Genomic DNA, 27169 nt, shown 5'->3' on the forward strand with positions numbered 1-27169 from the left:
AATAAATCACAGTGATTTGTAAAACTTGCAAGAAACCGGTAAAAACAAAGTCTGGTAACGCAACCGTCGTCGTCGTCGGAATCCTCTGGAGGTTCTTCCAAAACAAAGCAGGTATAGCAGCTAAACTGGGCTCCCTTCTTTGTGATAAAATGACAAAGCGTCCAAGCGGCATAAGGACATCATGCATGCAGTAACGTGCTTCATAGTGATGGTGTGCTGCTGTTGTCTGCAGCTGAAAAACCTGGCTTCAAACAACTACTCGCCACTCTTGATCCGCGATATAAAGTTCCGGGCCGCAAGTTTTTCTCTAACAGCGCTCCCTAAATTGTGCAACTATTCAATTCAATTCAATTCAATTTTATTTATATAGCGCCAAATCATGAAACATGTCATCTCAAGGCACTTTACAAAATCAAGCAAACTAGTGCCGGGAATCAGTGCAAAATGAGCTGCAGTCTGCGTCTTCCCACGCCACAACCTCAGACCTGCATTAGCCTCTCAATTATGAAACCTGAGGAGTAACTAGTGTACTATTCCCACCTAAATAGGCTATTTTATTTATTTATTTGGTATATTTATTTTGGCCATTTTACTGGTCACTTTAGTTTATTCTTAGTCAGTATTTAATAACATAACTCAGGTCTCTTAAGTTATTTTTCTTTAAAAAAATGTCACTGTAAATGTAATTGGCCACCAAATCCCTATGTCCCTTCCCTCATTTCCCCCCTTCACACTTAGCTCATTGAAAATATTCTGAGGAAGAAACCTGGAGAAGAGAGGATCCTTACAGAGTATGGTCGGACAAAAAGCTTAACAGATTCCACAAGACGTGACATGGTGAAGGTCTTGGTTGCACACATGGCGAGTGAACATGGGTATGCTGTCATGTAATTAATGTCCAACCCTAACATTTATGGTTTTATTTGGTGCAGATCCAGTGCAGAAAGCATCGGCACAGCAATACTTTTGTTTAGCTCTCACATATATGTGTGTGTGTGTGTGTGTGTGTGTGTGTGCGCGCACTGTAGGACAAGTCCTTCAAAGCGCGTGAAAGAGGACTACGCAAAAGGTATCACAGCCTTGTTTCCATACCTGGCTGATCCCCAGGGAACTTTGGGCTATGTAAGTACATAAAACAACTCTCATTACTTTTGTTACAGATCAAAAAAACAAGTGAGATTTCAATTAGATATCAACATTTCTGTATGCTGACCCTTTCTCCTACCTCGACAAGTTAAACACAGCAGACATCAAACTGGCTGACCTTGATTTTAGCAACTGTCTATACAGGTACATGTTAGTGTTTTAAGGATGAAAAGTTTAAATACTTTCTTGTTTTTTAGGAGCAGTATTACAATCCAGTTGATGGGAGTGGATTTCTTGCATGGAGAGTGAAAACGCTTCAGAAAGAAGCCTCAGAGGGACAAAAGAAAAGAAGCCCTCAGCCACTGACAGGTACATGAATTTGAGTGTAGTTGTATATTTTTCTTATGAGAATTCACACATTAAATTCATTATTAATGTGCATAGTGACTTTTGTTACAGTAGTGGGCATTGCAGGGGTTTAGAAAAAAGACAAGTGGCTCACTATGTAAGGGGTGAAAGTGGCTCAAGTTTTTTTGGGAAGTTAAAGTATTGCATCATTAAGTGGTTTCACTGTTACAGGCGGTCCGGTTTCTGGTGAGAGAACCCCCTTCTGTAAGGAAAACCAACTGGCCACAGAAACCCAGTGTTGTGAGGCCATTGCACTGATGAAGCAATTATCAGGGAGAAGATGAAACAGACCTTCACCCATCGCCAAGCAATGGTTAATGACCCAGTAAAGTCCTCTGAAATATTTACCACCTTTCCAAGATTTCTTGACATCAAGGGAATGGTAGGTCGCTCTTAAACTACCTAGCACTGAAATCGAGCTGAGATGAGAAATTACTTTAAACAGATGACATCCCTGGTAAGCCCTGGTGCACCTATTAATGATGTATGCCATGTTGTTTTCTGTATTCCATCTTGACTGCAGATAGAGCAGGATTTCAGTCTGATGTTTGGTGATGACATCTCCGCAAGGTTCCTGGAGAAGTGGCCTACTCACTACAGGCAGAAAGTCCTTGAACAAAGTCGTGGCCTCACCCAGACAAGCGACCTTGAAGATCTCCTTCATAACGCAGAATCCACAACAGACGAACTGGAAGATGGTACACTCGAATAAAAGAGATATATGTATGTATGTACGTGTGTACGTGTGTATGTGTGTATAAACATTTTAGTAAAAATGTCTACATTTCCTTTATTTTCAGGATGGGACAGTGAAATGTCATCCATCTTGCTCCTTATCCACCTCATGCCGCCATCACCTCATGGCCGCAACAAAAGACCAGGAAAGCTCTCTGCCAGACAAGCCATTGACCACCTTGTGAAATTTATCAAGGTAATGTTACAGTTTATTTAAAGCTTAAGAAGGCTAACTGTTCTGTTTGTAACATTATAATAAACCCTGTGAAATCTATCTGATTTGGCTCCCCACAAATCTATCATCGTCAGCCTCACATACGCTAATATAAGTCTTTTATTTCTTTTACATTTAGAAGAATAAAAAATATAAGGCTGAAAATGTTATGGTTCAATTGCATTTTGTGGCAATAAGTGATTGTGGTTGTGACGATGGGGCCTTAAACTGCAACAGATTAATTTTAATAGCAAGACTAATTATATTTTCTTGTCACAGACTGGGACCAGTGTAGAGGGGCATCTGGACAGCATCACAGAGAGCCGTCAACCCTATCTGCTGGCTGTGGGGACCCAGAGGAGCGCCATACAAAAATACTTCATTGTGATTGACAAACATGCAATCCCATGTCGGTCACCAGATGCGCTTGCCTCTTTTGATGAACTTTTCAAAGCTCATTTCGTCTTCGCTACCTCGTACAACAGGGATCTGGCCAATGTCTACCACTTCTTGCAAACCGCTGTTTACCAGATTGATGCTGCTACAACTAAGGTGAATCCCAGGGTCAAAGAGATGAGAGCTCGGATGCTGCACTGATTCTGACACTTTAAGATGCTTTGGTTTGGAGGGTTCTGATGCTGAACTGATTTATTTATTTTTTTTGTTTTATACTGAACAAATATTTTCATTTGAGGGCTCTGATTTTGTACTGATTTACTTTTTTTGGCTGGGTTGAACCCTATTGCAATATTCTACTGCAGTATCAGCATCAGCTGGTGTAGTGATTGTGTGAATATTCTACTTAATTTTATTATATTATATTTTAAGTATTATGTATATCCCCAAAATCCTTCTTTTCCTCCCTTATATTGATAACTCTGCCCATGGAGCTTTATTCATGGAGATTTTTGTTGCAAGCTTTTAAACCATTTACATTTTCATGTCTCATATAATGCCGTCATATACAACAGCCAAACAACTTTAAGGAGGGAAAGTCTCCTCACGTGATATCTGAAAAAAGGATGTGACATCATGCAAACTATATTTGTTTTACAGCATGTCTTACTCTGTGGAGGTCTTGAGTGTCTAATTAAATGCACACATCTAATCCACACTGCACTAATGTTCCAATAATGAATCCAACTTAATCCCTTTAAGCATTTAATATGTAACACTCAACATTATGCAAGCATTTACTGAACAAATTAATAACACCCACATTACTTAAAAACGTTATTCTTATATCCAAAAGCACCTGGAAAGGAAACAGAGCAACTGTGAAATCAAACTTTTGTTTCAGCTCCATTAATTTTTGACCCAAAGGAATCTGTTTACTCCATGCAGTCCAGCAAACCTTGCTAGCAAGACAAAAAATGTAAACACCTGTATATTGGGTCATAAACAGGACATATTTGCATGATCTGCATATAGCATGACACTGCTCTGCATTCTCACTTCCTCCTTTCACAACAGGTTACACTTCAACTCATAGTTCCTCTGTAAGACAAAATAAGAATTTTATTCTTTCTCAGGTTTTTGGATGTCCTTTACATCTCTGCTCAGCAGATACTAAGGTAAGAAAAATTGCCTAGAAACCTAGCCATGAAGAGCGCCGTTTCAGAATGCTTGTATCCCTTAAAATTTTATTTATTTATTTATTATTTTATTTATTATTTATTTTTTTTAAAACAAGTATTCTTTTTTCAGAGCTGCTAGCTCAAAAGAGATTTTCACATTAGATAATTAATAAAAACAGAGGAAAGGATGAACTGAAGTTTTTTTTTTTCAACACACAGCCTGTGTTGATTTTACATTTTATCATCACAGTTAAAAAAGCCACAACATGGCTTTTACTTAAGGTGCAGAAACTCAAACACTTACAGTGTTTAAAAGAGTGGATAATTATTTCTAGTCACAGAAAAATATTGTAAACATGTTATTCTTAATCATACCATTAAGATAAACTTATCAGATTTGTTTTCTCTTAAAACATGTATTGTATACTCAAACATTTAGGGTATATGGTGAAAATAGCTTGTAGATTTGGTTTTCATAAGAATCACTGAACTCCTATCTGAGCTGAGTGGAGTGGTACAAACCACTGGCTCCTGTCAACAGATATCTGAGCCCAGGACCATTGGACACCTTCCACCGTTCATCTGCATTTCTTGGTTTTGCTCAGAAACGGCAACTGTGGGCATCATTAGATCTTTCCGGAGATGATCATTGTCTTTGGTCTGTTGGGATCTTGACTACTCCTCCATCAAATCGAACAGTATTTTTTCTGGTTCTCTGTTTAATTATTTTACATTCTCTGTTTAGCTCCACACGTTTCATGTTACGAAGCATTTACCATTTTTTTTTTCTGAGCAGCGTGTAATTTCCAGCACTAGATGTGTTTTTCTTTCTCTAAACACGTAAACCAGTAGATGCTGCTTTCATGAACAATACCTGAAACAACTAATTTTACTCATATTTTCAGGTGAATACATTTTAACCAGCAACATGTCTTGTCTTTTTATTTTGGGTATGTTTTACAAAACCAGACTTTCAGCTATTTAATACCTCAGACATGTTGATATGGTTTATATTGGACTTATGGGGATCAGGTCTTGGATGCTTGCATTGTGTTGCTAAATGGACTGAACTTAAATAGAGCTTTTCCATTCATGCTGACCACCCAAAGCACTGTACACTATAGCCACATTCACTCTCACTAACATGCACACATTTATACACCAGGACGCAGCTTGGTAGGCAACTTGGGGTTAAGTGCCTTGCCCAGGGGCACATCAACATGTGGCAAGGGGAAGCTGGAATTGAACCCACAACCTTCTGGGTTGAGAAGTTGCCAGACAACTTCTCAACCCATCAAGCCACAGTCGCAATGTTGCTCTGCTGGGAATTTAGACCATTGGTCTTTCAGTGGTGGGGCTTGCAAGCTGTCAAGCGCTCCTCTTAACATCGTATGTCTAGGCTTTTATTATTTTTCCACTTTTTAATAATCACAAGTAAGATTTAAACACTGATCGAAGTATATATTCCAGATTTTTCTGCATTGGGTGTAACCCAAGTCACATATAAAAACCCTGATACCCTCAACAGAACTTCCCTGTCTAACGGTTACGTGCCTGTGTGATGCAACTAAGTTCGACAGTGGAGACAAGACTTAATTTCCTCATAAACTTGTTTCCTAATTCTTCCTTCCTGACATTCACTTCTGCTTCATGTTCAGCCCATTCAAGCTGCAGCAAAAAACACTCTTACTTTTCTGTTCCTCTCAGAGTGAGGATCTTGGTGATGGACTCAAGTACAGACAGGAAGGCAGAGACAGTGTGGTGAGTTAAAGTATTTAATGAATAAAATAAAAACAAAACTTACAAGGTGAGGCAAGAAGTCAGGCATGCAAGTGACATGGCATTAAACACAATCTTGTATGAGACAGACTTGGTAAGAAAACAATATAATCCAGTGAGGAGCAAATGAGAAGTGGGAAACCGGTGGCAAACAGTTTACTACAGCACTAGTTAAGCGTTGATCCGTTGCTGCCTAGTTATGATGCGTTGAGTGGCTAATGTACCTGTTGATCGTGTGTCAATAAGGCAAGGCAAGGCAAATTTATTTATATAGCACAATTCAGTACAGAGACAATGCAAAGTGCTTTACATGATTAAATTATATCAAAATAAAATAGAATAAAAGCAAGTTGGAATAAAGTGTAGAAACAAAAATACAACATTAAAAATAGTTGGACTAAAAAAGTTAAAATAGTGATGTTTCAGTAGAACAGTTTAACTAGAACAGTCAAAGGCAATCCTAAACAAATGTGTTTTTAATCTTGATTTAAAGGAACTCAGGCTTTCAGCACTTTTACAGTTTTCTGGAAGTTTGTTCCAGATCAGTGGAGCATAGGAACTAAATGCTGCTTCTCCGTGTCTGGTTCTGGTTCTGGTTCTGGTTCTGCAGAGCAGGCTGGAGCCAGAAGACCTGAGTGGTCTGGATGGTTGATACACTGATAACAAGTCTGTAATGTATTTAGGTGCTAAGCCATTCAGGGATTTATAGACTAACAGAAGTATTTTAAAGTCTATTCTCTGAGATATAGGGAGCCAGTGTAAGGACTTTAGAACTGGGGTGATGTGCTCTACTTTCTTAGTCTTAGTGAGGACTTCAGAACCGGGTCCATGTTCTCTACTTTCTTAGTCTTAGTGAGGACGTGGGCAGCAGCATTCTGGATCAGCTGCAGCTGTCTGATCCACTTTTTAGGCAGACCTGTGAAAACACCGTTGCAGTAATCAATTCTACTAAAAATAAACGCATGGATTAGTTTTTCCAGATCATTCTGAGACATTAGTCCTTCAAACCTGGAAATGTTCCTCAGGTGATAGAAAGCCGACCTTGTTATTGTCTTTAGATGCTTTTGGAGGTTCAGGTCTGAGTCCATCACTACACCCAGATTTCAGGCCTGATCGGTGGTTTCTAGCTGAAGCTACTGAAGCTGTGTGCTAACTTTTGATCTCTCCTCTATTGGTCCAAAGATTATTACTTCAGTTTTGTTTTTATTATTTTGACACATCCATGCATTGATTTCTTCTAAGCATTTACTCAGTGCCTGAACTGGTTCATAGTCACCTGGTGACATGGTGATGTAGAGCTGTGTGTCATCTGCATAGTTATGGTAGCTGATGTTGTTTCTTATGATCTGAGCTAGAGGGAGCATGTAGATATTGAATAGGAGGGGACCCAGGATGGACCCTTAGGAAACCCCATATGTGATTTTTGTCATCTCTGATGTAAAGTTACCTACTGATACAAAAAATTCCCTGTCCTTTAAGTAGGATTTAAACCAGAGAGGCCGACCCAGTTTTCGAGGCGTTCTAACAGAATGGAGTGATCGATAGTATCGAATGCTGCGCTGAGGTCTAACACAGTCTGTGTTTGTATGGATGTCATTAAACACCTTGATGAGGGCGGTCTCTGTACAGTGGTCTAGAAGCAAAACACAGAGTTCAAGAGTTTAGGCGTGCTGAGACCACAGTAAGGCCCAGAAGGCATGGAGTCCTGACGGGAGCTTGAAAAGTGGTGCTGGAGCCATTGAGAGAACTTTTGATGGAGCTTAGGAACCTGATGTAATCCCAACTGGACATTGTCTTTGGAGAACTCTGCAGCGTGGACAGGAGGTGCAGATAGTTATGGTGGAAACAGCTGTGTAGCTGACAATAGCGTCACTGATGCCGACTGAACCAGGAGTGTTGTTGACGATGACGATTCCATGAGTGACGGGACTTTGGAGCTGATAGACACCACGGCAGCTGATGACGGCATGGACTGCACTTTTGTGGAGGATGAATCTGCTGCTGTAGCAGGAGAGGATAAGGGAGCCGCCCCAAGACAGCTTTGTTAGCTGCAGAAGGAAAGCATGGGCATAGCTTCTGCTGCAGCATTTTGTTTGGATGTAGAGGAGCCGCGTCTCAAAGGATCTGTCCCCAGAGAAGGAATCACCCATGTTGAGGCCTCTAATGATGCATTTGTAGCACCATTAGACCTGCTGAATGGCATAAATCCTTCTCTGCCTCCCAGGAAGTATTTGTAAAGATCCATAACTTCCTTTCCGGTGAGAGTTGGACTCCACCAAGGTTGCCCTTTGTCACCGATTCTGTTCATAACTTTTATGGACAGAATTTCTAGGCGCAGCCAAGGTGTTGAGGGGATCCGTTTTGGTGGCCTTAGGATTGCGTCTTTGCTATTTGCGGATGACGTGGTCCTATTGGCTTCATCAGGGCGTGACCTACAGCTCTGACTAGAGCGGTTCGCAGCCGAGTGCGAAGCGGCCGGGATGAGGATCAGTGCCTCCAAATCCAAGACCATGATCTTGAACCGGAAAAGGGTAGAGTGCCTCCTCCGGGTTGGGGAGGATGTGCTGCCCGTAGTGGAGGAGTTCAAGTATATTGGGGTCTTGTTCACGAATGAGGGGATGATGGAGCGGGAGGTCGACAGGCGGATTGGTGCAGCGTCTGCTGTGAAGCGGGCGCTGTCCCGATCCGTTGTGGTGAAGAGAGAGCTGAGCCAAAAGGCGAAGCTCTCGATTTACCGGTCGATCTACGTTCCTACCCTCATCTATGGTCACGAGCTTTGGGTCGTGACCGAAAGAACGAGATCCCGGATACAAGCGGCTGAAATGAGTTTTCTCCGTAGTATGTCTGGGCTCTCCCTTAGAGATAGGGTGAGGAGCTCAGTCATCCGGGGAGGACTCAGAGTAGAGCCACTGCTCCTCCACGTCGAGAGGAGCCAGTTGAGGTGGCTCGGACATCTGGTCAGGATGCCTCCTGGACGCCTCCCAGGTGAGGTGTTCCGGGCACGTCCCACCGGGAGGAGGCCCAGAGGAAGACCCAGGACATGCTGGAGAGACTATGTCTCTCTGCTGGCCTGGGAACGCCTTGGGATTCCCCCGGAGGAGCTGGCCCAAGTGGCTGGGGAGAGGGACATCTGGGCCTCCCTACTGAAGCTGCTACCCCCACGACCCAACCCCGGATAAGAGAAAGATGGATGGATGGATGGATGGATGGATGGATGGATGGATGGATGGATCCATAACCTGTTGCTGGGTCTTAGTTTTGGCTCGATTATTCTGTCAGGTGAGGTTCTCGGAGATAGACCCAATTGCAGAGAGGCAGAGACAGTGTGGAGACAAAGCTGTAAAACACAGGATACATACTGAAAAACACAAACCAAAAGTGAAAACCACAACCAAACAACCAAAATTTGTGACATTTGCTGCAATTCATCAACTGAAACACTCAACTTTTTCGTTACAGTATGAGACATCTAACGATACTGATGCTAATCCTCTTCTTCTCGCCGATCTGGGGTGAGACGGTAAACAGCGATAATGGGAGGCCATCCTGCAGTCGCTGTGACCTGCATCTCTGCTGCAACTGCTCCTACAATGGATTCACCAGCATTCCTGTGGTGACAGACCAAGCTCTGATCCTCAATCTCTCCTTCAACAACATCAGCATGGTGACCCAAGATGACCTGACAGGACACGTCCGACTGAGGGTTCTGGATCTCCACGGTAGCCATGATGGTGTTTAATACACCCTAACTGAACTCATTAGTGACGTGTGTCTGAATGCATATAACTCTGCCCTTCAGGTAACAGATTAGCTGCGATCCATCCAATAGCGTTCGACTCTCTTTGGAGCCTAGAGGAGCTGGACCTCTCTGACAACCTTCTGACGGTTCTCAACCACCGATGGTTCAGCAAGCTGGAGATTTTGCTGCAGCTCAATCTGCTTAACAACCCGTACAGGTCAGGAGCTCAGGTTACATTTCTCTGGAGAAGCATTTATATCCTGACATTTTGCAATATTAAGTGTGTGCATAAATTCAAATCAGTCTTTATTTTGTATATAAAAATCTAAGAGATGTAGCTTGGATTTATCTTTAACCCCTATACTTTGTGGATGAAAACTGAATGGGGATAATCTGTGAATAATAATTATCAAAGCCTTATCACAGGTTCTATTGTTAGATGAAGGTCTGGACTTTGACTGGGCCATTCTAACCCAGGAATATGCTTGAATCTAAACCATCTTACGGTACCTCAGGCTGATTTAGGGTCCTTGTCATAGTGAAAGCTGAACTGCCAGGCCAGCCTTAATTCATCTGTGGGGCCTATACCTGAATAAAGACCAGGCAGAATGATCAAGATTCATGTCTTTCTGGGTCACCTGCAGCACGCTCGGTTCTCCACCATTGTTTCTCGGACTCGTCAGACTGAGAAGGCTGATGTTTGGAGGTCCAGATCTTAAGGAGCTGAGGAAAGAAGATCTTTCAGGAGTAACCAACCTCGATGAGCTTACAGTGCACGGCAGCAACCTGGCCAGGTATTTAGTCCTGTCTAGCACCCAGAGTCCCTTATAATCCTTTAAAGTGCTTCGAACGAAAAACTTCTAATGATCTTTGCCAGTTTTTTTCCACTTTACCGCTTTATTCTCAGTGAAATTTTTGTGTGAGGCTCTAGCTGCCATTATTTGACAGTTCTCCAGACAGGAAAAAGGCGGAGAAAGTAGGCGAACACAAGCAGTAAACTGCCCAGGCTGAGATGAAAACTTAATACTTTGGGAAATTTTTCCATCCCAGTATTCCAAAACGTATCTACACAGAAGTTAGTAGATTGCATCAATTCTTCACTTCATACTTAGCGAGTTATGTAGCGACAGTGGGGAGAAATGACACTATTTTAACAGTTTAAGAAACAAATACTAGTTCCTTTGACAAGGTCCTGGAGAACAGGACTAAAACAATAATTAAAACATTCATTTTCTAACACGCTCTCCCTGCTGGGATCGTGTGCTGGTGCCTATCTCCAGCTGTCAATGGGCGAGAGGCAGGGTACACCCTGGACAGGTCGCCAGTCTATCGAAGGGAAACACAGAGACAGACAGGATAATTTAGAGAGGCCAATTAACCTAACAGTCATGTTTTTGGACTGTGGGAGGAAGTCAGAGTACCCAGAGAGAACCTACACATGTACAGGGAGAACATGCAGAAACCCAGGACAAGAGTAGGACTTGAACCCAGGACCTTCTTGCTGCAAGGCAACAGTGCTACCCACTGTTTCACTGTGCAAGTAAAAAGTAGATTTTCAGTAAACCTGCAGATCTACTAATTAGGAGCTGACTACCAATAAATAACTGCTGGACAATTGGAAACAAAAAACAAAGATCAAACCATTATTGATCGTCCACTCTTTTTCTATCTTTCGCTTTCTTTTGACTCTTTGTTCTCCACAGGTATGACTCTGGTACCTTTGGGAACATTTGGCCTCTGGGAAGTGTCACCCTAAGCCTCCGTGGTCCATTTTCAACACAACCCATGATGGCTGCAGCTCTGCTTGATGACGTGTGTAACCCTGAAACTCAGATAACTCTGCTGGACATTCATTGGAAATATTCTTTCCCCATTCAGCCTTTCAAAGAGTCAATCAGGAGGATCAGGTTTGTCAGTTTTTTTTTTTTTTGCTGTTCTTAATAAAATGAAGCAAAATTCTATATATAGAAATAGGCCGCTAATTCTCTTGGGGTTCTTCTCTTCAGAAATCTGTCTCTCCATAACCTTTTGATGTCTGATGAAGCAACTGTCTCCCTAATGGCACTGATAGATGGAGTCCCGCTGAGATCCCTCTCCATAGTGGGTTTAACTCTGACAGGCGAGGGCAGGTGGGAAACCAGCGTGTTAGCATGAGCTGTTGATCACTGCCCAGTTGTTTTTGTCAAAGTCCATCCATCCGTCCATGCAGGGGCACTGGTGCCTCTCTAAAAAGGTCAATGGAGGAGAGGAAGGGTATACCCTGGACATGTTGCCAGTCTATCATAGACACATAGGACAACAGATGGGCGATATGAATTAAACTAATGGTCATGTTATTTGGACTGTGGGAGGAAGCCAGGGTACCCAAAGAGAACCCACACTGACAGAGATTCATAAATATGATTTAATGCACAGAACAAATATCTTGCTAAAATTATAAGTGAATTTTTGACAAAAAATTGTGAGGGTATAAATAGTTATGGCTGTAATTATTAAACCAAATCCCTGCAATAGACTGGTAACCTGTCCAGGGTGTACCTCGCTTCTAGCCCAGTGACAGCTGGAGATAGCCTCCAGCACCCATGGTGACCCCATGAGGGATAGACGTGTTAGAAAATGGATGCATGGATGGATGGGTGGGTGTTTACCCAAATCTAAGTATTTAGAATTAATGTGGCCAATGCCTTTGCTGTCATTGTGTTAGGTGGATACATGCTAATTGGACAGATCTAAGAAGCATGGACGAGTTCTTCGTCAGTGATGTCACAATTTTGGATGTTTTGAAGTTTGCCATGACAGTACAGATAAAGTTTCTTCTTCAACACCAGAAGAAGTTATCCATCATAAACTCAAAGGTAAAAATAACACTCAACAAACAAAACTTATTAAACTCTGTTCTGGCATTAATGTGAATGAGTATTGATAAAGACAGAGCAGCAAAATATGTTTTATTTTTTGTTCATAAACCTAATTTCATTCAGAAAGTTACTGATCATAAGGCAAACTTTTTTGGGTGTAATTTTAATTTGAAGTAACCAAATAGCATTTCACCTCCTATTAATATCATTCTATACTTATAACAGCATTTCTGTCCTCTTTGGCATCTTTTGGTTTTCTTTGTGCATGCATGTGCAGTGCAGTTTAACCTATTTGATTATGAATATTATTAAAAATTATAATTGGACGTTGTAATTAATTATATTATTCTAGTCAAAGGTAAGCTGCAACATTTTTTTTTACAAATGGTTGTGATTAAGCACTACTGGCATTTTATAATGATAATAACTAGCAATTTGGTTTATTAATCAACATTAACCATATTTACCATGAAATGAGGTGTCTCGTCAGTTGTAGGACTGAATTAGACTTGCCACTAGTAAACATTAATTATCTTAAATTATAGTTGCAATCGGAATCACTAATCATTAACCAAAAGTAAAACAAAAATGTCTAAATATATATGTTGTTACAGTTTTTATTGATGGCTTTTATGCAGCAGTCAACTCAAAATCCAAATTTTTCAAAACAGTTAACACAGAGGCCTAAACAGTGGCACCAATGGTCACAATGATACATTTGGTTTCCAAGAGGCTTCAATTCTGCCAAAACATTTAAAATATGGACCAAAAGCAGGTTTTGCCCACAAACAACACATGTTGCACACAAATGTTTGAGCCCTTCCAATCACTCATTTTACAAGAGGCAACAAAATACAAAATACCACACTCATTGTGAATCAGTGCAGCATTGCTGGTTCATTGTAGCTAATGACAGTAGGCAGCATACATGTCAGTGTAATTTGTAGTCAAATTTGCCTTGCCAAAAATGAATCCAGATACAGATATGTTGTGATGCAAAGTGTATTGATTATTCTTTCTTTTTTTTTCCAGAGATTCTCTTCTAGTCTCTTATCTCTTTACAAATAGGCCACATTGCCTCATCTACATCACACTCAAAATCTTCTTGCATGCCTGATCCATCCTTGACATGCCAATGCATCTATATCTTGGGCAGCAGCAGTCATTGCATTGAGCAAGGGCATCTGCTCATAGGGGCGGTGATCAAATACTTTCCATCTCCATGCACTGAAGAATTCCTCTACAGGAATAGATGGAGATATATCTGAATATACTGTATAGCAGCAATACCTGCTCTCCCGTCCAAAAACTCTATTGTCAGTAAGCTTCCCTATTGTACATGTCTAGATGGAAGGGACAGTTTCAGGGTCAGAAGCTCTCCCTTCCTTTAATACCTGGACCTTTCTAGAGCCTCCAAAAAGCTGTGGACGAATGTGTAAAGCAACCAACAGAAATCTAAAATGAAGGTTTGGTGCAAAAGATCCCAAGTATCCTTCCCTTTTCAACAAAGAATGACTTCCTAAGAGGAACCTTAGAGCTGAATGTAGAATTAAACCTGGCCAAAGAAATCCAACTGTAGAGGTCCAAACGTTTCAATGTCTGAAAGATTTGGAGAACAACACTGAGATGTGGGCATTCGTTAGCAAGTTGTACTCCTAAAATGGTCAGGATGTAGGATGCAGACTGGCTCCTAGCAAATAAGCCACAAAGCTAAAATAGACTCAAAAGGAAAAGGAATGAGTTAAAAGGGTTTGCACACTTTTGCTACCAAGTGGTTCGAGCTTTTTATTAATGATTTATTTTTCAGATTTTTTGTCTTGAATTGTAGAGGATACATGCAGCATTATATATTCGGTAAAAACTTTGAAGACAATTTTTTTCAAAACTTACACATATGTTTCAACTTTACCTTCAGATGTTCTTGTTATCCTGTTACCTTACCAAACTGATGGTGAACACACAATACTTGGATGTGTCCAACAACCTCCTGACGGACCTGACTCTGTCTTACATGGTGTGTGACGACGTAGAAACACTCCAGAAGCTCCGAGTTTTAAACATAAGTGGAAACCCTCTAAAGGTGTCACCATTAAACCTCAGGTAAAGTTAGTGTAACATTTCTCACAATGCCAACATTATAAATGTTCGTCCATTTGTGTCTAGTCTTTGTCCGCATTGAGCCATCTGGCCACAAAGCTCACAAGACTAACCCACCTGGAGGTTAGCAGAACCGGCTACAGCTCCATGCCCCCTAGCTGCTCCTGGCCGTCCACTCTGAGGTACCTCAACATCTCCAGGGCTAAGCTAACCACCACCACCCCATGTCTACCAAAATCTCTGCAGGTTAGTTAGAGAAAATGAATCAAAGATATGTAAACATGCCTTTGAAAACATACACTCCATTTATTTCATACTCCTTTCAAGGTGTTGGATCTCAGCTATAATGAGCTCAAAGAATTTGTGTTGGTGCTGCCATTTCTGAGAGAACTCCACCTCTCTGGGAACAAGTTCCTGAGGTTACCACCAGGGGGGAGCTACCCCAATCTGCAAACACTTACAATACAGGTAAGAAACAATCTATGTCACGTTCTATCTTCTTTGTGTTCCCCATCCTATTCTACTCTTCTTTTGTACTTTTACAGTCAAACACCTTGAACATATTTGGCCTCTCAGACCTTCAGTCATACAGACGACTCGAGAACCTGGAGGCGGGTTATAACAAGTTTGTCTGCTCCTGTGAATTCGTCACCTTCCTACGATCACAACTTGTGGGAAGTGGAGATATCAAAATAAAAGACGGGAAGCATAGCTATGTTTGTGACTCCCCTCTCTACCTGCAGGGGATGGCAGTGGGTCAAGTTAACCTTTCTATTATCCAGTGCCAGCCAGTGTTGTTCGTATCTGTCAGCTGTGGGGTGGCCCTTTTTCTTGGGATGCTGCTTTCTGTCCTTCTCTGGCGATGCCACGCCTTCTGGTATCTGAAGATGACTTGGGCGTGGCTCAAGGCCAAGAGAGAATCCCAACAACGCCGGCGACAAAAAAACATGGAGGGATCAGAACCATTGTTGTCCTATGATGCATTTGTTTCCTACAGTGAAAGAGATGCTAGCTGGGTGGAAAACTTTCTGGTACCTGAGATGGAGGAGCAAAGGTAATCCTTAAACTACTTTATTTTTAATAAACCTTTCTTGATTTGTGGCCATAATTGTTCCATCATGCTTTGCCTCTTGCATGTTGCCTCAACTAAGTTAGAATGGTATTTATCTTAACAGAACAGACTCCTTGTCTAGAATAATAACAGTCTATTTTTGAGCGACGATGTCCTACTAGTGACATTGAGACCACTGAGTGCATGAGGCCATATTGTAAAGATTAGCTTTCATATGCCAAATAATTTAATTTGACTAAAATTGCGCCTTGTCTTAGTAAGAAAAGGCTTCCTCCTTCCTCAGCTTCTAAGAGAGTTAGCTGTGTGAAGTTTGTGTCTTGATTGTAGAGGCATGCACGTTCACACTGAGAGTCTGTACATGCCATGATGTTAAACACTGTTTAATCATTTAAGTCGTAGTACCGTTGTTTGTGTTTAAATCTGACCTGTGCGATAGCTGCTGCTACTTGCGGTGCTTGATTTTATGACTCTCTCGTTATCACATTTAAAAGTGTAAAATACATATATGTAGTTCAAACCATATAGGGTATACTGTATATTGACGGAATTATTGTTAATTTATGTTTATTATCTACGACGTAAACTAAACAATAAACTGGTTTTATTTTTTATCTGTTACAGTGATACAGACTCAGTGAATCCAACATCCCCATTGACTCTCTGTCTCCACAAGCGGGACTTTCTTCCTGGACACTGGATCATGGACAACATAATGACCGCCATTGAGCGCAGCCGTCGTGCTGTCTTTGTCCTCTCCGAGAACTTTGTCCAGTCTGACTGGTGCCGCTATGAGCTGGACTTCTCCCACTTCTGGCTGTTTGAAGCCGGTGGAGATGCTGCCATCTTGATCCTGCTGGAGCCCCTGTCCAAGGACGCCATCCCCAAACGTTTCTGCAAACTCCGCAAACTCATGAGCTCCACAACCTACCTGGAGTGGCCTCAGGAGGAGGACAGGAGGCCAGAGTTCTGGAGGAGTCTGCGCAATGCTCTGAAAAGAGACGATGAGCTGGAGAACTGACAGATAAATAACTGCAAAGAGAAGAGGAAGAACTTTTATCTACCATAAGAGATAGTAGATCTGAGTAAGACCAAGCCTGGTGGCAACTTGTGGGTTGGCACTGATTTTATATCATAACCACGTATAATAAAATCAATGCAGGTCATATTTGACCTCTAATCCAGCATATATTGTCACTTTTTGAAGTTATTTTCATTCAATCAGTAGATTTTTATAAACGGAAACACTGCAAAGTTCTTATCAAACTGAAAATTACTGAGATAAACTGTCTTATTGCATGCAGTTATCTCCACCTGGGACAGCAGTTGAACCATCCTAAATAAGCTAATAGAAAATTGGTATATATGTCACTGCAGACCACTTACCAGCAGCTCACACTGACGTTATGGGTTGCAGTCCTGAGCTAGTTGCAGTTCGCTACAAACACCCACTTCCACTGCTCCTAGGGAAACACCGTCTGGCTTCGGAAATTGTACTGGCAGGAACAGAAGTTGATGTGGTCCTTTCTGTTGCTATCCCTCATAAATGGTTAAAAAACAGCAATGTTTTTTTATATTTTTAGGGCAAAACTCTGTGCACTTAAAAATCCTATTTCATCTTCCAAAAGCCCCTGTTTCCTCATGTTTCAGTGTTGCTGTTGTGTTTACACTGGTTAAACTAGCTAGTTGGTGCCATGATTTTATTTTGAAACTCACCAGAACTTTATCCTGTCCAGGGCTCGACGTTTCCTGTTTTGCTCATGAAATTCAGAAGCTTGATCTAGGGACCGCTGTGTTGTACGGTTAATCTTCCTTCTTGAGGACTTTTTTACTGTTTCTGCTTCCCCTCACAAATACGACTGTCTTTGTGTTGGTGACATATAATCCAAATAAAACATTCAAGCTTGTATGTGAAGAAAATGCAAGATGTATATTTTTGCAGGGTGCTAAAGGATCTGTTTTGCCTTTTGCTTCAACTCTTTTTTTTCATAAAATATTAATCTACTCATCTTCACTGCACCTTCACTCCTGGTCCAGTACAGTTAACCAGTTTTTAAAGGCCAAAACTAGTTGCACTCATACACACCTCAGAACACGGGTAAAATGGGGGAACGTGGGGGTAAAATCAGACCAAACATTACAGTTCCACTTAGACCACAACTGAATGATTTCAATTTGAAAAGGACACTTAAAAGGATGATATGTCCCCTTTATGACCAAAATAATGACAGAACATCAAGAGCTGCAGAGATTCCAAGTCAACATTGAAGCTGACATTAGAAACCAAGCCGGTAATATACCATGTATATAATGAATGCACTTGAAAAAATATGTTATGAGGTGTTCCCGACACAGAAATAAGTGAACCACTAAGTTTAAGATTTACACCTTTGGGTCCGATGATGCTCCTATGTGGTTGAGACTCTTTAGGTTGTTAAGTCTGTAAATAAAGGAAATATAACAGTTCGCCTATAGGGGGCGCTCTTGTCGAGCAAAACAGAGGTACGCTGTGTACAGCAGAAGAAGTGGGGGCAGTTCGGATGAACAGAAATAAATAATATATACACACAGTGGGGCAAAAAAGTATTTAGTCAGCCACCAATTGTGCAAGTTCTCCCACTTAAAAAGATGAGAGAGGCCTTTAATTTTCATCACAGATATACCTCAACTATGAGAGACAAAAGGAGAAAAAAAAATCCAGAAAATCACATAGTCTGATTTTTAAAGAATGTATTTGCAAAATATGGTGGAAAATAAGTATTTGGTCAGCTACAAACAAGCAAGATTTCTGGCTCTCACAGACCTGTAACTTCTTCTGTAAGAGGCTCGTCTGTCCTCCACTCGTTACCTGTATTAATGGCACCTGATTGAACCCATTATCAGTATAAAAAACACTTATCCACAACCTCAAACAGTCACACTCTAAACTCCACCATGGCCAAAACTAGAGAGCTGTCAAAGAACACCTGAAACAAAATTATAGACCTGTACCAGGCTGGAAAGACTGAATCTGCAATAAGTCAACAGCTTGGTGTGAAGAAATCAACTGTGGGATCAATTATTAGAAAAGGGAACACATACAAGACCACTGATAATCTCCCTCGATCTGGGGCTCCACGCAAGATCTCACCCCGTGGGGTCAAAATTATCACAAGAAAGGTGAGCAAACATCCCAGAACCACACGGGGGAACCTAGTGAATGACCTGCAGAGAGCTGGGACCAAAGTAACAAAGGCTACCATCAGTAACACTCTACGCCACCAGGGACTCAAATCCTGCAGTGCCAGACGTGTCCCCCTGCTTAAGCCAGTACATGTCAAGGCCCGTCTCAAGTTTGCTAGAGAGCATTTGGATGATCCAGAAGATGACTGGGAGAATATCATATGGTCAGATGCAGGCATGGACTGGTAATCGGGCGTACCGGGCATTTGCCCGGTGGGCCGACTTGCTGTTTGGGCCGGCAGACCCGACATGTATATTAATAATATGTATTATTATTATTATTATTATTATTATTATTATTATTATTATTATTATTATATATCTGCCTCGTTATATTTGCATAATGCATGAAGAAAAATAAAATCAGCAGAGCAAGAGTCTGTTCCGATCATCCGGCCCTTACCACAGGCTACTGCAGCCCATTGGTTATCATCCCTGACAGTCTAAAGGGCTAGGCCAATCATAAAGTAGAAAAACACCTTCACGCTCCATGTGGTACTTTGTGCAGCGGTGTTCACAGTAGTAATGGATAAGAAACGCAAGGGAGGCGCAGAGAAACTGCGGGAAAAAAAGAAACGAGTTCTTCAAACAGACGCTGCGAAATGTTTGTGTCAAACTGACTGACATGTTCCCAACAGCAGGCCCTTCATCTGCTCTGGTGTCTGATGTAAACTAGGGTGACCAAACGTCATGTCCGTATTTCACGTCCTGTCCCGGGCGTCCCGTTTTTTTTTTAGAAAGTGAGGAAATGTCATGTTTTTTAAATTACCTTCATTGGACCATTAAATTGACAGGCACTAGGGCACTGCGCACGGCGCTGCGTGTGACGTAATCCCTGAGCCGCGTCAGTGCGGGCAGCCCTGTTTTTAATCAGAAGATAGATAGCGTGGCTGTCAGTACGCCAACAAAATGCCGAAGCTCAAATGTATGTTTACCGACGATTTACAAAAGAGTTTCCCCGCTTTCAGACCGTGTCGAGACAAATGGGAGGCCTTTATTGTGCTATTCATTCATTACAGGAAATGTTAAGCATTTTTTAATAAATCCATTTTGAATAAAATTATCAGTTGTTATTGGAGTTATTGCTGTTGACTTTTACTGAAAAGCATTTTTAATAAACCAACTGTATATATCATGTTATTGTAGGATTGCGTAGGCCTATGTTAAGTGAGTGCATGCCACAAACATCTCTATGCATGTGTACAGAGATCCCCCCCCCCCCCGGCTCCAATGTGTCCTGGTTTTCCCAAATGAAAATATGGTCACCCTAATGTAAACTATGGTGGTGTTGGTGGTGGTGGTTGTAGTCCGTGACGTGCGGTAGGGTTAATAGCTGGTGAGGCACTGACGTCATCAGAGTCAGATTTACAAATATATACACTCTACAGAGTAGACTCATTGCAAAGTGCTGAAGGAGACTGATTGAGACAAATCAATTCACCAAGATACATGGAAAAATATTGATTCTTTGATGAAAAAATTTAAATAAATTATTTGTCATTTGACTGTAACAGTTTATGAGTTATGATGGATTTCTGCATTTGTAACACATTTTAAAACTATAACCCACATTAAGCACATTTCATTACAGAAACAAAACATGAATAATTATCGCTGTCTTACCTCTACTTATAAATTAAGTCCATGCACAGCTCTTTCTGCACAAACATATCGGTCATTTTCCAGTAAAAGTTCTCTTTATCTTCTTCAGTTTTAAAAGTCTCTCAGTCTCAGTGGAGATCACTGCCAGGGAGGAAAGCCTTCCTTCATCAGTCCTGTTCCAGCTGTATGTTTAGAGTCTTTTTAGTGCTTTACTTGTTTAGCATAACTCACTAATAATACATCCATAACTTGCTGTCACTCTACAGTTTTGGATCAGGAGCGGTGCCCCTTGAGCGCCCCCTGCCTAGAGGCCAAGGAACTGCCGGCCTCACCTACAACCAGCTCTTTGCCTTTTATGTTTGCGCAGCAGCACAAAAACATGTTACCTGCTCACAGTTTGATGACCAAAACACAATTCGTAATCCACATATATTAGGTTGTGGAAAATCAGCTCATAACTGTTTGAACAATTGAATTTATGATCTAGAGACAGGATTATGCATTCACAGAATGGAAGCCAGCGCAGTTAACATGGGATTGCGCAATCCCAGGGGAGGCCAAGCGCGCCTGTTTAGGAACCATGACAATGTGGTGGGCCAGTCTAATCCAAAATGCCAGGGCCGATTTTTTGTCCCAGTCCACCCCTGGTCAGATGAAACCAAAATAGAACTTTTTGATAAAAAGTCTACTCGTCGTGTTTGGAGGAGAGAGAATGCTGAGTTGCATCCAAAGAACACCATACCTACTGTGAAGCATGGGGGTGGAAACATCATGCTTTGGGGCTGTTTTTCTGTTAAGTGACCAGGACGACTGATCCGTGTAAAGGAAAGAATGAATGGGGCCATGTATCGTCAAATTTTGAGTGAAAACCTCCTTCCGTCAGCAAGGGCATTGAAGATGAAACGTTGCTGGGTCTTTCAGCATGACAATGATCCCAAACATACCGCCCGGGTAACGAAGGAGTGGCTTCGTAAGAAGCATTTCAAGGTCCTGGAGTAGCCTAGCCAGTCTCCAGGTCTCAACCCCATAGAAAATCTTTGGAGGGAGTTGAAAGTCCGTGATGCCCAGCGACAGGCCCAGAACATCACTGCTCTAGAGGAGATCTGCATGGAGGAATGGGCCAAAATACCAGCAACAGTGTGTGAAAACCTTGTGAAGACTTCCAGAAAACGTTTGATCTCTGTCATTGCCAACAAAGGGTATATAACAAAGTATTGAGATGAACTTTTGTTGTTGACCAAATACTTATTTTCCACCATACTTTGCAAATAAATTCTTTAAAAATCAGACAATGTGATTTTGTGGATTTATTTTCTCCTTTTTGCTGCCACTGTGCAGCATATATATATATATATATATATATATATATATATATATATATATATATATATATATATATATATATATATATATATATATATTAGTGCTGTCAAACGATTAAAAATTTAAATCGCGATTAATCGCATAATGTCGATAGTTAACTCCAGATTAATCGCAATTAATCGCATATTTTATCCTTTTATTTCTGAAAGTGTAATAGCCTGTTTGGGCATTTTAATGTGCAATTTTGCAATAAATGACACTAATAAAATACATGCTTGTACAAAACATATTTTTATGTTATTTTTCAAGCACTTTTCAGAATTGGAATGAAAACATCCTGGTGCCAAATGTTAAACTCTGGACTATAATGGCTAAATGACTAATCATGACGCCCTGATGTTTACACCATGTGTAAACAAATGTGTAAATAAATACCTGTTTTCATGCCGATATATATTTTTCTGCCTCTTAAACAAAGATAGACATGGTATTATGCATAAACATATAAATTCATAAAAACTGTACATTTCAATAAAGTCATAAGTTTTGTTCATTTCTTCACTCTCTCTCTCTCACACATCTAATTCTGAGCTTTCACACCAACAACAATATTTTTGCTTGCTGTTTATATCCATATTTATACAGTTTAAGCCTGGAAAAAGGTTTTAAATTTCCAGCTCATTCCAGTCTTACACTTTGCTTGCAACTGGGCAGAAGCTTAATACCCTGAATGAGACTGTTTAGTAACTCCAGGTCCTTCGTTTGGCAACGTGATTCAGCCTTAGTTTGTCAAATACAGAGAAAACAAATTAATAAGCATTAAAGTACGGTTTATGGGTTGGGTTTCTGCAATTTTATCAACGTGTAAAAGCTCATCTTCAGAACCAATGTCTGATAAAATGGTGATCTGCACCATGTAATCTACTTTTAGCAGTTATCACCGGTTATTGCACCGTAAACTGCAGAAAATACGTGCAGAGTTGCTCTGTCTGCCTTTACTACCGTCGGCTCCTATGGCGGAGGGATAGTTCAGCTGGATACAGAGTGTGGGCAATGTAGGCAGGTCTTATAATAACCGCTGTTTCGTCACTTATTTTAGAGCCCAAATAAGCGATTTCACTTTCAGAAACGTGCCCAAAAAAAACCGCAACCCGTGACTCATGAAATTTAGAAGCGCTTTTAGAAAAAAGAAGCCCAAAGTCGCATGTGTCTGAGGGTAAAAGAAACCCTTCGGGGCGGGTGTGTTTTGCTACAGTTTTCTAGCACTATTGAAACTACGGAAAGCGCCGAGGGTAAAAGAAACACAGTCCGGAGAGCGCGGCGGGGGAAAAACATTAGGGAACGGTGTGTGTGTTTTGACGCGACACGCGTTAATGGCGACAAAAAAATTGTCGGCGTTAAAATGGGTTTGCGTTAACGCAGTTAATAACGCGTTTAACTGACAGCACTAATATATATATGTATATATATATATATATATATATATATATCCTCTTCCGCTTATCCTGGGCCGGGTCGCGGGGGTAGCAGCTTCAGTAGGGAGGGCCAGTCGTCCCTCTCCCCAGCCACCTGGGCCAGCTCCTCAGGGGGGAATCCCAAGGCGTTCCCAGGCCAGCCGAGAGACATAGTCCCTCCAGCGTGTCCTGGGTCTTCCCCTGGGCCTCCTCCCGGTGGGACGTGCCCGGAACACCTCACCAGGGAGGCGTCCAGGAGGCATCCTGACCAGATGCCCGAGCCACCTCAACTGGCTCCTCTCGACGTGGAGGAGCAGCGGCTCTACTCTGAGTCCTCCCCGGATGATTGAGCTCCTCACCCTATCTCTAAGGGAGAGCCCAGACACACTACGGAGAAAACTCATTTCGGCCGCTTGTATCCCGGATCTCGTTCTTTCGGTCATGACCTTAAAGCTCGTGACCATAGATGAGGGTAGGAACGTAGATTGACCGGTAAATCGAGAGCTTTGCCTTTTGGCTCAGCTCTCTCTTCACCACAACGGATCGGTATAGTGCCCGCTTCACAGCAGACGCCGCACCAATCCGCCTGTCGATCTCCCGCTCCATCTTCCCCTCATTCGTGAACATGACCCCAATATACTTAAACTCCTCCACTAGGGGCAGCACATCATCCCCAACCTGGAGGAGGCACTCTACCCTTTTCCAGTTCAAGACCATGATGTCGGATTTGGAGGCACTAATTCTCATCCCGGCCGCTTCGCACTTGGCTGCGAACCGCTCTAGTGAGAGCTGTAGATCATGCCGTGATGAAGCCAATAGGACCACGTCATCCGCAAATAGCACAGACGCAATCCTAAGGCCATCAAAACGGATCCCCTCAACACCTTGGCTGCGCCTAGAAATTCTGTCCCTAAAAGTTATGAACAGAATTGGTGAAAAAGGGCAACCTTGGGTCCAACTCTCACCGGAAAAGAGTCCGACTTATCGCTGGCAATTCGGGACCAGACTCTGACACCGGTCGTACAGAGACCTGACAGCCCTTATTAAAGGGTCCGGTACTCCATACTCCCTGAGTACCCCCCACAGGATCCCTCAAGGGACACGGTCGAATGCCTTCTCCAGATCCACAAAGCACATGTAGACTGGTTGGGCAAACTCCCATGTCCAGGATCCTGCTCAGGGTGTAGAGCTGATTCAGTGTTCCACGGCCAGGACGAAAACAACACTGCTCTTCCTGAATCCAAGATTCGACTAGCCGACGGACCCTCCTTTCCTGTGGATGTTGGCAGAAGTGGTGAATCTAACAACAGCGAGGCCGGAGATGAACTCTCACAGCCTTCAGCCGGCACCACAGCATTAGCCAACATCAGTTCAACCACGAGTGGAGAGAGCAATGAGTAGTGTGGGTCGAGACGATTGACATCCAGCCATGAACTGTGGGACTACTGTCTATAAAGGGAAATCCACCTTTGTAGAGCAAGATAAGTACAACACAACGTTAATGGGTATGCACAAGTACACACCAGTGGTTTTTGCCAGCTGAACTAAAGCTAATGACTCATCAGGTCTTAAAGAACAATTAGGAATAAAAACAAAAAGGGTGCATAAGAAAAGAAAAACCCATGCTAAATTCAAATGGAAAGCAGCGGTAACAGATACAGAATTTCATACAAAATTAGATACAGAGTTTGAGGTGAACATTTACAAATATGACTTAACAATGAAAAATCTAGAAAACGCCAATGTTGTGTCAGGAAGTGGTGATTTATGACGGGTAGGAAGCAAGGGATTAACCATTACAGTTCAAATGTTTAATGACCGAATTAGGATACATGTCGAGGGAAAAAAAAAAAAAAAAAAAAAAAAAAAAAAAAAAAAAAAAAGGATACATGTCGAGCCAAACAGTAATAAATATGACTTGGTTGAAAGGAACGTGATTATCTCTAGATTACTGCAAAAAGGTGACAGACGAAGGATGTGTAATTCGCATACTAATGTAAGATATCAATTAGCAGGTCAAAATCAAGAAAACATTAATTGTAAATTAACTGTTTGAAATGCAGATTGCGGTTGGATTATTGAAGCAGATGTAATAGCGTTCCGGATTGATAAAACATACGAGTTGAAAAAGGTTGTGCAACCTACAGAGGTTGCTAGCAACTTAGAAAACACAAAATCTACATTGTATAGCGCGTCATGGTATACAGCAAAAGCTTTAACTAACAAATGATTGCTTAATCTGTACTGTTGCTCCGGGAGCAGTCCCTATGGTCATTCCAGAAAAATACACATCAAAGGAATGTGCAGTTGTACAACATGAAAAATGTAGGAATGGTGAGTTCATTTCAAGAGAAGACACAGTGTCATTTTTTAAATTACCTATATGTGGTCTGAGCTATAGAACTCTCAAGAAATTCTCATCAATACTTTGAAAAATGGAAAGGGACTATAGATAATGTTCCACCTACCGATTATGAAATAGATTATGACGCAGAGTACGAATGTTTTGTAAGTGGAGGTTTTGAAGACAATGAAGTTCATTTAGGAAACACCACTGTAAAATGTAAAGTAACCTGGGTGTTATCTTGGTTCAAGCATGCAAATGTAACACCAGTGTTTGCTACAAAGCCCGTTTGGTTTGAAAATCCAGATTTTATACAAGAGGACTGTAAAAATATAACTATGACTATTCCCAAACTTGTCTTTTAAGGAGACCAGACGTATCCAGTAGCAGACAGTTACTGGATGTGTGGTGACGACATGTTAATGAACACCTTACCACTTAACTGTGCATTAGTACGAATGGAAGTACCGATAACTTTAGTGTATGAAGGAGTAAAAGAATTTGCTCAGATTTAATTAGGTAAAACTAGGTCTCGTTAGAGTCTATGCGATTATGGACTAAATTAAGGACGTTATTTGAATCTTATTGGTCAACCAAGAGGAATTCTAGATGAATTTAAAGCACAAACAGTTAAAGCAGGTTTTGAATCTATTTTACCTTGGGTTACTATTGATAAAAATGTTGAATGGATAAATTACGTTTACTACAATCAGCAAAGGATGATAAATTTCACGGTTGAAGGATTCATTGCAATGGGAGATCAACTACATGAAAAGTAGAATGGTAATGCAAAACAGACAAGCCTTAGATTGGTTTTTAGCAAGTAAGGGAGAAGTTTGTCAGATGTTCGGTGATCAGCGCTGCATATACATTCCCATGAACACAGCTCCTAAGGGTTCATTTAGGGCAGTAATGGTTAAACTCATGAAACTTAAAGATGAAGTAAAAGAGAATGCTTGTAGAAACAACTGGTCGTGGAAAAGTCTGGATGAAGTTAGGAGAATGGGGAGCTCTAGCTGTTAAAACAGGACTAATTTTGGTGATAACACTGATTGTAATCTTTTTGTTTGTGTGTTGTGTTGTGCCTATTTTGAAAAGGTGGATTGTAGGAACGGTGTATAGATGGATGACATCAGGCAGCAGCCATCCGAAGGGCTGACCTCCCGGCCAGTTAGTTTAAACTGTCATAACATTATATTTTTAAACCCATTTCTTTTTTAAACACTCCGTATCAGTATTATTAACACGATAATTTGCATATATATATATATATATATATATATATATATATATATATATATATATATATATATATATATATATATATAGTCCATGTATTTTGTTATGTTGTTTGTAAATGGTATGTTATATTGTGTTATATTATGTTTGTTTATTTTTCTGAATGACTAGTGCTTGATTTCATTGTGAGTAGCAAGGCTAATTTCCAACTGATGCCGGACGGTCAGGTGGCCAGCTGGCGGATGCTTGATGGAAAACAGGGGTCCATGGAAGAGTTTTTCCATGAGAACAATACATGAATAAGTGCCAACAACGGGGTTTTTTCGCTTCCATATTAATTGGATTGATGCCAATGTGAAAGCAATGAATGTTTTGCATACTTATGCTCTCTCTCTCTTTCCATTACTGGAAATATGTTATTGA

General features: G+C 41.3%; 2 protein-coding genes across 3 annotated transcripts; both read left to right on the plus strand.

The window, feature by feature from the left end:
* The first annotated feature begins 713 nt into the window (after positions 1-713).
* Positions 714-3191, plus strand: LOC118561772. 2 transcript variants are annotated; one of them, XM_036133972.1, is made up of 7 exons: positions 714-875; positions 1029-1122; positions 1344-1455; positions 1666-1876; positions 2018-2192; positions 2295-2425; positions 2723-3191. In XM_036133972.1, the coding sequence occupies exons 4-7, from the start codon at positions 1775-1777 to the stop codon at positions 3038-3040; spliced, it is 726 nt and encodes a 241-aa protein (XP_035989865.1). In that variant the 5' UTR covers positions 714-875; positions 1029-1122; positions 1344-1455; positions 1666-1774; the 3' UTR covers positions 3041-3191. The 2 variants fall into 2 exon arrangements, with proteins under 2 accessions (XP_035989865.1, XP_035989866.1); XM_036133973.1 differs by having other exon boundaries at positions 2018-2184; positions 2305-2425.
* A 739-nt stretch (positions 3192-3930) lies between these two features.
* Positions 3931-17469, plus strand: LOC105923990 (toll-like receptor 2 type-2). The gene is made up of 13 exons (XM_036133992.1): positions 3931-4017; positions 5728-5781; positions 9259-9518; positions 9599-9755; positions 10183-10332; positions 11242-11445; positions 11545-11667; positions 12243-12393; positions 14312-14476; positions 14560-14739; positions 14821-14961; positions 15039-15547; positions 16187-17469. Exons 2-13 carry the CDS (start codon positions 5744-5746, stop codon positions 16581-16583), a joined length of 2475 nt encoding a protein of 824 aa, XP_035989885.1. The 5' UTR covers positions 3931-4017; positions 5728-5743; the 3' UTR covers positions 16584-17469.
* The last annotated feature ends 9700 nt before the right edge of the window (positions 17470-27169 follow it).

The sequence above is a fragment of the Fundulus heteroclitus genome, unplaced genomic scaffold (genome assembly GCF_011125445.2).
Source record: "Fundulus heteroclitus isolate FHET01 unplaced genomic scaffold, MU-UCD_Fhet_4.1 scaffold_71, whole genome shotgun sequence".
Lineage (NCBI taxonomy): Eukaryota > Metazoa > Chordata > Actinopteri > Cyprinodontiformes > Fundulidae > Fundulus > Fundulus heteroclitus.